This window comes from Mirounga leonina, unplaced genomic scaffold, assembly GCF_011800145.1.
Source record: "Mirounga leonina isolate KUSES-001 unplaced genomic scaffold, KU_Mleo_1.0 Mir_176, whole genome shotgun sequence".
NCBI lineage: Eukaryota > Metazoa > Chordata > Mammalia > Carnivora > Phocidae > Mirounga > Mirounga leonina.
Genome location: NW_023270454.1, coordinates 10,583,982 through 10,595,303, shown reverse-complemented (window position 1 = coordinate 10,595,303; position 11,322 = coordinate 10,583,982). Strand labels below are relative to the sequence as shown.

The 11,322-nt window shown below is 48.4% G+C and overlaps 1 protein-coding gene across 2 annotated transcripts in view; it reads left to right on the top strand.

Moving 5' to 3' along the window:
- Nucleotides 1–11,094, top strand: part of XKR6 (XK related 6) — a 308,257-nt gene extending 297,163 nt beyond the window's left edge. The window contains exon 3 of one of the 2 annotated variants that reach the window (XM_035022667.1): nt 9,737–11,094. In XM_035022667.1, coding sequence (XP_034878558.1) covers nt 9,737–10,701 — 965 coding nt within the window. In that variant the 3' untranslated portion in view covers nt 10,702–11,094. Of the gene's footprint in view, nt 1–9,637 lie in introns of both variants that reach the window. The other variant, XM_035022666.1, reaches the window with a different exon arrangement.
- Nucleotides 11,095–11,322: the final 228 nt, after the last annotated feature.

Below are 11,322 nucleotides of genomic sequence, written 5' to 3'. Positions count from 1 at the left end.
GAAGGAAGGAAGGAAGGAAGGAAGGAAGGAAGGAAGGAAGGAAGGAAAGAAAGAAAGAAAGAAAGAAGGAAGGAAGGAAGAAAGAAAAAGGAAGAAAGAAAGAAAAAAGGAAGGAAGAAAGAAAAAAGGAAGGAAGGAAGAAAAGGAACAAGTAAGAGAGTAAGAGATAAAGTCTATCAAGGTGGTGGGGGAAAGGCTAAGGTAGAAAATAAAGCATGGAAAGTGGGAGGAGACATGGCGGGGTGGGGGGTGCAGTTTTCAGTGTGGCAGTCGGGGATGGCCTGGCTTGGAGGATGGTCTCTGAGTCAAGGGCTTGGTGAGGCCCTAGGATATCTGGGGGAAGGGTATTTCAGGCAGAGGAAGGGCAAGTGCCTATGCCCTCAGTCAGGAGGGAGCCTGGAGCACATCTGGGGCTGAGGGAGTGAGGAGCCAGAGGCAAGTGACCACCAACAGCAACCCCCCAACCCCTGGCAAGGGGCTGGGTCCTATAGGGCCTTGCGAGAAAGCCTGACACCATGAAAGGAACTTAGATCTACACCCACTGGGGAAGGGAGCTCCTGAAGGGCACGAACAGGGAAGTGACAGGTTATACTTGTTGCTCCCAGGCAGTATCATGGGGGGCCTCCCGAAAGCCCTTGAAAGGACCCACCATGGTGTTAACCCTGAACAAGGTGGCACATCAGTTAGGAGAGGCTGCCCATGTCGCCACGTGCAATACCCAAACTATTCCGGTGCCTTAAAACGTTGATTGCATTTCCTGCTCGCTGCATGTCTGTCACAGGTCACTGGTGGGGCAGCTTATTCTTGGAGCATGGGAGAGCATGGCCTTCTGCCTGGAAGTGACGCACGTATTTCTGCTCGGGTGTCCCTGGTCAGAGCCAGCCCCAGACCACACCTGAGTTCAACAGGGCAAGAATGCATATCCTTCCGTGGGAAAGGTGCAGAAAATCAGTGGCCACGGGCAGCCTACCTTGCCTGGGAGGCCACGCGGAGGGGCATACTGTAGCTTAGTCACTTTGGCCGGATTGTGAATAGACTTTTGGGACAAGGGCAGATGCAGGGCAATTGGCTAGGAGGCCATTCCAACAGCCCAGGCAAGGGAGATGGAAGAGAGAGATGCTTCCACACATACTGGCCTGCTCAGGGCCTTCCAGAGGTGGGTCCTCAGTTTGGCAGGCCCACAAATTTGACTTTGTCAGTGCTCACAGAGGTGATCAGAGGGCTGCCACACAGTAACCAAACTGATAAGAAATTATTGTATAAAATCTGAATGCTGATTCATCAGTCTGGGTATGGGTGAGGAGACACACCTTCCCTGGTGTTTACAAAAGGACTCTGAATTCAGGAGTTAGGCAGGCCTGAGTTCAAATCCTTTTTCTGTGATTTCTTAGCTATTTGATAATGGAAAAGTTCCTTAGCCTGTGAGCCTTAGTTTCCCCATCTTCAAATCAGCCCATTACTTCGGATACCTTTGCAGGGAAGAATAACTGAGTTACTGTGTGTCACGTGCTTAGCCTGGAGTCTGAGCCACAGTAGAGGTTCAGTAGAGGGGAGAGATCATTATTATTGAAATCTTTATTAGCAATTAGCAAATGACGATCAGCCTGGATACAGAGCCAATAAAGAGATATTTCCTATAAACCATGGTAAGATGATGTTCTACAACACAGACTATCTGTGTAGTGGCCAAACTCTGTCCCCTTTGGCCCATCTCCCTGATGTTAAAGAGCTTTTTCTTCAGGATATGGTATGGTTTCTCAGATGTCAGCTTTCCTGAGACCTTCCAGTCTTCCTGCCCTCTGTTTACACCAGGCCATTTCAATTGCCCTTGTCGGTCCCGAGGGTGCCATCCACAGATGGTGGATGCCATCTTCTTTTTGGACCCTCGCTAAGGGTCAGTCTGGAAATATCAAGGATGTCTTAAGGTTACCCCATGTGGTAACCTCTTATGGGGATCACACCCTCTCCAAACACAGAGATGTGACCAAAATGAGGATGTCAATGCTTGCAAAAGACTGAGGATCAAAGAAGACTGTCAGACCTTCAATTGTTTACTGTGAGCATATTGTTAGTGAAAGTTTAAAAAGGGGATTGGTTTCTTAGTTGCTTTTACATCAAACTTACTAGGTATAATTCTGACTGATAGCCAGTAATGCGTTGGTTTGCCTAGAAGTATGGTGTTGGAATATGGAGGACAGCCTTATGGGGCCCATCTAACTTGCAATGAGGCCCACTAAATTTTTCAAGAAGGATAATAGATCCTGACAAGTGGTGTGCTGGTAAATGCTTAACAACCAGTTCTTTCAAGCCTCCAATATGACATCGGCCAGCCCACAAAATTCCTGCAAATTTCACAATTGGATCTCACAAGCCAGGATGAGCCAGCTCAAGCACACTGATCATGGCGGAGGAGTGAGATAATCCCAGGTTCCATTGTTAGCTGTCTTGCTTACTACCTGTGTAACTTTGGCCAAGTTACTCAACGTCTTTGGCCAAGTTACTCAACGTCTTTTAGGTGGCACCCACAATGCTGGTTTCCTTCCCCCAGTTGCCCAAATGGGAAAATAACTTTGTACCAGTGCTCCCTTGCTGTGTCTCCTGGGTGGAGGTGAGGACAGGAGACAGGCAGGAATGTTTTGAGAACTGTGCACACAGCTGCTTTATCTTTTTTTCTGGGAGCATTTCCAAGAAGAGCCTGAGCTTTTTTAAAAAATGTTGGAAAATAGGGGAAGTTGGATAGGTAGAAAGTGAAGAACAACCCATCTAAAAGGAACTCAGTGTGGGGAAAATACACAAGGGGGACTTGAAGAGTAGATGGTTGAGTTCCCCTAATATTAGCTTCAGGGAAGAGGTGAAGGTCGAAAGAGGTGAGGGTCGAAAGAAGCAGATATTGACCTTGACTGACCTTGATGTGCAGATAGACAAATAGCCAGTTGAGCATGTTTCTTGGCTTGGGGAATCTCTAGGGGTACCATACCATACAAATTAGGTGAGTATGTCAGAACATGGCTACAGCAACACTGAAGTCTTTCAACTTCAGGTTCAGTTTCCTTACCTGTGAAATAGGGATAATAGCCCAGCAAAAAAAGGATGACTAGGGCAATAGCTAACGGTCAAGTGTGAGGAAGGACAGACAGAGTGGATCCAAATGCCAAATGTCACACAGTGTCAGGAGAGACAAGTCGTCTGCATGGTGCAGGAATTGGTTGAGGACTTCCAAGAGAATTCTCCATTGGAGTTGGGGGTCAGGAGTAAAGGGGAGGCAGCGAAGTTAAGGGAACAAGGGGATTACCCTCGAGAAGTTTGGAGAAGAAGAGACAAAGGGAGGTGGATCTCACTGGCAGAAGGTGCAGGGATCCAGGGAAGATCTAGTCTTTATAAGACCGGAGGAACTTGACCATGGTTATATGCTGATGGGAGGGAGCCAAGAGGGAGGGGGTTGGGAGTCTTCACAGCTGACTCTTCCTACCCCTGTTCCACCCTGTGCTCAGTGCTCCATCCAATCCCTCTTCTAAGTGTTTTTCCAACATGTGATTTAGTGGTGGTACTAAGTCCTTGTAGCAGAAAGGTGGGGGACAGCAGCTGGTGACAGAGCTGGGCATGCACATACCACCCCGCAGAACAAGGTCCTGCTGTTGACCTCATCCCCTCTCACTCAGGAAGGCTTGTGGCCATCTCTAGATACCCCTAGGGGTTCTCAGAGTACTCCTCGAACCCACATGTTGTGTTCTCCCCTTGAGATACTGTAGTGTCTGGTTTCCCCTTTAGCTTCTCTTTCTGCTGATGTGCTGGAGCTCCCACTTGCTGGCCCCTTGGTGCAGCCCTGCCCTGGTTGTTGCCCTGCTTTGGGCTTGTCATATCTCAGCTTCCCTACCTCACCCTGGTGGCTGTACCCTGACCCCTCCCACTGCATTGTATCTTTCCTTCGGATTCTTCCACTTCATCTGTCCCTTGCCTTCTGATTTTAGAGTCCTGTCCTTCCCCAGACACCACGTTACTATGTTTCTCATGCAATGGGACATCCACACTCACATTTTTTTGTTTTGTTCCCGGACGGGCAATAGTTCAGCTGAGAATGACCCTTGGATATTGCACTGACACCACCAAATTGGGCCTTCCCGATGACTACCCCTCCTTGGTAAGGGGTGTCCAACTGCAGATTGCAGCCCCTCATGCTCTGTTCCATTGGTCATAGGTATGGCCATTCCATTTCTGGAAATCGTAAACCCTGGGCCTAGTGATCAGAACCTGAGGGCCCCTCTCCTGAGCTTTTCTCAGGGGGAGTGACCCCTGAGGAGGTTCCAGCTTAGCATCTTGCCAGCTGGTGGGGCTGGGCTCCAGTGGGCTCAGTGGCCCAGCTGCAAGCCCCGCCTCCTGGTCTGCACCAGGAAAAGTGAGCAAGCCGTGAAGGTCACTGCCCAGAACTTGTCACAGCCGAACGTGAAGTGTTTAACAATTTCTAGCCTGACCTTTGGAATACAGAAAGTGATCAAGCCATAGTGGGAGCAAATTGTAAATTCTCCCAGGCCTGTCTGAGAATCTCACAGGGGGCCACAAGGCCCCTTCCAAGGCCGGTTCCCCTGGGCTTGGGTCTTGGCCAGGATGATGCATTGACTTTTGGGTTGACCTCAGGTGTGACAGAAAACTTCCGAGTGAGCCACAGCAGTGAGGGAAAACCTTGCCCTTCTTCCCTCTGCAATGGAATACACTGCAGGCCTTTGAAGATTAATCACTCGACAGAGGGAAACGATCTCAATTAATTCTATTGGAGTCACCTCTTTCTTTGTGGCTTGAATGTTACTCTCCTGAGGAAGGTGGACTAGAATGCAAATTTGGTTTGTAGCTCCAAAATCAAGGGCCTCTCCCAGATACCCTGTCCACTTAGCAAAAAATTGAAATCCTTTGTACCCAGAGTACCTCAACCTTTTTTCCTCTCCCTTCACCCAGCTCTTCTAAGGCCATGTCTGGGGGGCCTGTTAGTACAGCGGTGACTTTCAGGGTCCCTGGAGTCAGACTCTGAGTTTGAATCCTGACTCTACTTCTTGACAGACGTATGGTTTTTGAAAAACATCTTAAGGTTCTTCTCTAAAAAATGGAATTAGAGCACTATACTAGTTTGCTGGGCTGCTGTGATAAAATACCACAGACTGGGTGGCTAAAAAACAGGCCTTTGTCTCTTCACCATTCTAGAGGCTGGAAGTCTAAGATCAAGGTAGAGGCAGGATTAGTTTCTCTGGAGGCCTCTCTCCTTGGCTTGTAGATGGCCACCTTCTCCATGTGCCCTCACATGGTCTTTCCTCTGTGTGAATGCATCCTTGGTATCTCTGTGTGTCCAAATCCCCTTTTCTTATAAGAAAAAAGTCAGATTGGATTAGGGACCCCTCTAATGATGTCAATTAACTTAATCACCTCTTTAAAGGCCTTATCTCCGAATACAGTCCCATTCTGAGGCCCTAGGGATTAGGGCTTCAACACATGAAATTTTGGGGGGAAGAATGACACAGTTCAGCCTGCAATAAGTACCTACATCACATGGTTCTTCTAAATAAGATAATGCATGTACATGCTCAGTGAATCATGCTGTGTTCTCTGGGATAGTCAGCTACACTGTTAAGGAATACATCTGTCTGGGACTCTCCCTCCCCTGCCCCAGTTGAGCCCCCAGAATTAGCTGGCTGCCCCAAAGCACCTTCTGCTGACAGTCCTTCAAGGATGAGATGCACTTACAGTCCTGTGGGTGTGGGAGGCCACAGGCTTTGTCCAGGGAAATGATGCAAAGTTGGCAAATCATAGGATATTTGATCCATTGACCAAGCATAACAAATGTGCCAATGTCATCGATGGGGTCCAGACAAGTTTCTTAGAGGTGAGTTGATAACAAGTGTATCTAATGCCCTGTTCCATTGGTTCTTGAGCCCCTGGAGGGCAAGTGTTACCCTCTGTTGAGCAGCCAGTGAGAAACCCAACTCCTTAATGGGATCCTAAAGTGGGCCTGGTTTTCCTGGTCTCTCTAGGTACTCAGCTCTTCAGCAGCACTAACTCTGGACCCACCCCCCAAAGAAAAAAATTTTGTCTAAAGCTTTGCTTAGAACAAGGAATTCTTTGGTGAATGTGGTGAATTAGAAAGTAGCCACCTCCGGACATTCCCCCTGCCCCATAGGATCATCTCTATCGATGCTGCTGGCAGAGAGAGTGGGGCAGGCTCAGCATGGCATTATGTCCCCACTCATGTTCCTTCCTGTCCCTGCTCACCCTGCTCCAGCTCTGAGGAGAAGGGGCTCCAGACAAATGCACTCTTTGTGGTCTTGGGCAGGGCCTCTGCCCTGAGCACCCTGCACACGGGCCAGGTGTCAGAAGTTTCCCCTCTCCCTTTTCCCTCTAACTTGGAGCATTTGCACAATGCCAAGGATGTGGCCTGGCATTCAAGGCCCTCAGGGACCAACAACTTGGTGTTAGAACAGACATCTGCCATTAGAGAAGGCTGATGGCCTTCATCACAAATGACCTCAGGAAAGGTGCTACCTGGTAGGCCTCTGGAGAGCCAAACTGACAAGGGACAGGGTGCAGAAAGAATGGAGAGCCGGGACCAATGTGATCAGGCAGGCAGAGAGCTGTACCGTGGGCCTAATTGTATTGTCAATGGTCCTCAGGGTAATCTTGGGCAAGGAACCCAAGCCTCTGTACTTCTGCGTCCTGTTGAATGGGTGGGTTGAAGTGGATGGTCCATGAAGCTTGCTGTGGATATACCATTTGGTGATCTACACTATACCAAGTTGGGAACAGACAGGCAGAGAGGTAAGAGTGAGGCTGGGCATCAGCCGGGCCTGTCTTCCATGTGACTATGTCCCAAGCCCCCCTTGTAATCCACATTAATGTCTCATGATGTTTGGGGAACATTCATGCGGGACTCTAGAGAGCAATTCCAGAAGCATTAACCAAGAAACAAGCAGTGTACCGGTCAGCTCCGAGGGAAACAGTTTCTGTAACACTTCATGAAAGGTGAGGCAGGAACAGAACACCAGCTTTCAAAACCACAGGAACAGATCTGGAAATGTCATAGGTAACCCAGAAGATGGAATAATGAGGAAGAACTGTACTTGGCATGACTATGTGATTGGTGGACATGAATTCCTGTTTATCTGTATTTGGTATGGACAAGACGAATGTCACAACACACAGAATATTGAGATCAGCACAGTGAAGGCTGAGGGGCTGTCCTGCTTCTGTCCGCCAAGTCTGTTCAAAAGCAGACATCAAAATAAGCCTGAATTAGGGGCGCCTGGGTGGCTCAGTTGGTTAAGCGACTGCCTTCGGCTCAGGTCATGATCCTGGAGTCCCGGGATCGAGTCCCGCATCGGGCTCCCTGCTCGGCAGGGAGTCTGCTTCTCCCTCTGACCCTCCCCCTCTCATGCTCTCTCTCTCTCTCATTCTCTCTCTCAAATAAATAAATAAAATCTTTAAAAAAAAAAAAAAGCCTGAATTAGACCACGCTCCAGCAAAGCTAAGCTGCTTTTTCTTACTTCATGAACTTGGCACTCGTGTTTTTCTTAGAACCAGGGAAGTAATACATTTTGATTTATTAGAAGGAACCAAAAAAATCAAGTCTTCTTCCCATTCAGCTTCTGTAGAACTCCCATCTGATTATTAAAGGTTAGCAGTACCACCAAGATTATTAACATCAAGAAATGAGTTCACTAGGAGAGGGCTGATGTCACAAAGATGTTTAAGAGGAACTTTCTGATGATGCTCCAGGATTGGTAATAAGCCTGGCACAGACTACCAAGATGATGGCACATTCCCTGCCTTCTGGAAACCCACAGCCTAAATCATCTGACTCCCAAGAGGACCCGTTCCCCTCCCCTCCCACCCCACCACCAGACAACACAAACTCAAGAGTTAGGTTAACTTGACGACTGTGACTTGGTTGCAGAGCGCAGGTGGCCTCAGCAGGTGCTGGTGGAAATGCCCCTTGTGTACAAAGGGCAGAGCAGGACACATCAAGTACCGTGTTCAGAACTTTCCAGAAAGGTGAGAGGAAACTCATTAGGTGTTCTCAAGATTGGCTTCTATGGAGGAATTGGGATGGTTTCTCCCCTGTTTATTGTCAACAGTGGTTGCTATTGTTTACAAAAGCAATACATACTCATTGTAACAGTTAACAGTCTGGAGGTTTTTCTATGCTCACGCCAACATAATGGTTTTTATTATTGCGCTATATCATTCTGCAAGCTGTAAACCCAAGCATCTCTGTGAGATGTTGGAAGGAGTATGTGAGTGAGGTGGGTGAGGAAGGTGAATGCAGGGAGAGTGTAAAATGACAAGGGACTTTGACTCTCCCTGGGGGCTCGGAGGGGAGTGGGATGATGAGCAGAGCCCCAGGGAAAGACCAATCGAAGGCTGCAGGGCTGGGGCAGTTGAATGAGTTTCTTGATGAGCAGGCTCCTGGACCTTTGAGCTGAGAGAGGTTGATGAGGTAACTTTGACTTCAGCCTGGAGAATGACATAGGGGAATTGTGCTCTGGTATGAGGTTAGGGAACCTTGTAAGGAGATGGGTGCCAAAGGAACAGTATTCAGGACTCCAATTGAATTGAGTTGCATTTAGTTCTGAAATCCGGAGAGAAAGGAAAAACAAAAGAGGCTTCAGATGGAGCGGAGAAAATGCGTGAGGGCGTTGAGAGGGAATGGGGAATCTTGTTTGAGAGGAGGTTGTATGGTAATACTTGCCTAATAATTGGTTTCTTGTGGGTGGATTTGGAGAAACTCCACTAACTATATATTGTGTTGAGTTTGATTGAGTTACAGAAATCCAATAGGCAGCCTTATAAATAAAATTGCTCTACCGCAATTGAAGTATGACTTGGGATCAGACACATTCACTTGCCCGCCGAGGAGAAATGCAGGGAATGACGAGCAGAGGATGGTGAGCGGAAAAGGCATTCCTGAAGCATGAGCAACAGTGCTGCTGAGTCAGGACAGAGACCAGACATGGATGGGCCTCCCAATCCAAGGCCTCAGAGAACTTTGAGCAGAGTGGTGGGTTGGAGAAAGCAACAAAGATTGGACAAGAATGAGAGAGACAAGAATGAATGAGAAAGGCAACCATCGAAACAGGCAGGATATCTCAGGGTGGTCATAGGCAGGGGATGGAGAAGCTAAATGCAAAAGCCTTAGTTCAGAGGCATGGGCGAGCTGATGAAAAAGCAATGGAGACTCCAGTGCTTTCCCAGAGGAGAACAGTGGTGGAACTTGGGGCAGTGAGCAAGCCGAAGGGCTTCATCATCGGTGATCCCTTCTGTGGGCTCCTCTGAGAGCCACCAGGCTGCTGGGGACAGGGCCACCGACCCCGGCCACACATGTGTGTGCAACAAGGATCCCCGCAAGCTCATGATGCCTTAAAACAGAACACCTGCCGCCCGGCCCATCGCAGATGCAGTCGATCACCACGGTGGCCCCAGTTCTCGGCTCCCTTGGCGAGGCACGTCAGCCTCAGCTTCACTCTTGAGTCGTGGGTCCCCAGGAGTTCCGGACTGGGTTGCGAAAAGTAAAACTAGACCGTAAAAGTTGTCAGGTTAGGGAACAGCGGTGACCTCAAGATCCAGTTCCTGATTGTGTGTTTCTTTCTCCCTCCTCCTTTAGACTGCGGTGTGTGTGGGCGTCTCCTCGGCTGGCAGCCCCGCCCTGCCCGGCGCTCGATGTCCAAGGTTTTGACTGTGTGGGTTTGTGTCTTTCCGGCAGGTGTCTCCTCTGTGACTTCCCTGATGTCCCTGGCTTGGGTGCTAGCCTCCTATCACAAGCTGCTGCGGGACTCCAGGGACGACAAGAAGAGTATGAGCTACAGAGGGGCCCTCATCCAATTCTTCTGGCGCCTCTTCACCATCTCATCCAGAGTTATCTCTTTTGCCCTCTTTGCTTCCATATTCCAGCTCTACTTCGGGATCTTCGTGGTGGTTCACTGGTGTGCCATGGCCTTCTGGATCATCCATGGCGGAACAGACTTCTGCATGTCCAAGTGGGAGGAGATCCTCTTCAACATGGTGGTAGGGATTGTGTACATTTTCTGCTGGTTTAACGTCAAGGAAGGGCGGACTCGATATCGAATGTTTGCATATTATACAATAGTCTTGACCGAGAATGCTACCTTGACGTTCCTTTGGTATTTTTACAGAAACCCGGAGACCACTGACTCCTACGCGGTGCCAGCACTGTGTTGTGTCTTTATTAGCTTTGTGGCTGGGATCGCAATGATGCTCTTATATTACGGTGTGCTGCATCCCATGGGGCCGCGAGTTAAGATTTTGGCCAGCTCCTGTTGTGCCGAGCTGCTCTGGGGCATCCCTTTGCCCCCCGATGTTGAGCCCATGGCGCCTCAGACCCCTGGGTACCGGGGGACCCAGGTCACGCCTACCAGAGCCGTAACGGAACAACAGGAGGATCTCACGGCTGACACTTGCTTGCCCGTTTTCCAAGTGAGACCCATGGGGCCCTCTATCCCGCCGGGGCGTCCTTACTACCCAGAAGGGCCCCTCATTAAGATTGACATGCCAAGAAAGAGATATCCAGCTTGGGATGCTCATTTTGTAGACAGGAGGTTGAGAAGGACTATTAACATTCTGCAGTATGTCACCCCCACTGCAGTAGGCATTCGGTATCGAGACGGACCGCTCCTTTATGAGTTGCTACAGTATGAGTCTTCACTCTAAGAGCATCTTGACCCAAGTTGAGAAGGGAACCTTAAGTTTGGTTTGCAGTAAACACCGCTCACAAGAAATATAACCCTCCCTTCCCCCAATACACAAAACCACCACCACCATCACCAACACCAATGCTACAAAAAAAAAAAAAAGAAAAGAATAAGTCACAACCCCTTCAGATAAGCTTTCTTTCCAGTCGCTGTATGTATACAAAGATATTCTCTATGTTTTGTAAGTAAAAACAAAAAGAAAACTTTTCTTTTGTTTTTTACACATAAGAAACAGTATTGAAAAAAATCCCACACTATGGTTCATAGGGTGGAGAAGGAGGAGTTGTCTCCACTCCAAAAGAAAAAAAAAAAAAGTTTTATACCTTACACCAAGTGTAGATCATTTACAGGATTGGTGCTGATTGAAAGAACAAAACAAAACAAAACAAAACAAACACAAACAAACAAACAAACAAAACCTTCAACTGCCTTATGCCCTTAGGTGCTGAGTTTCATTAAGTACTGTCATGTTTCCTCATGCAAAACTCTCTGGTGACTTTTGCTCCAGGAGAGGAAAAATTAAACAATCAAATGAAACAGATCTAGAAACAAAACGGAAACCAACCAACAAAAAAACCGC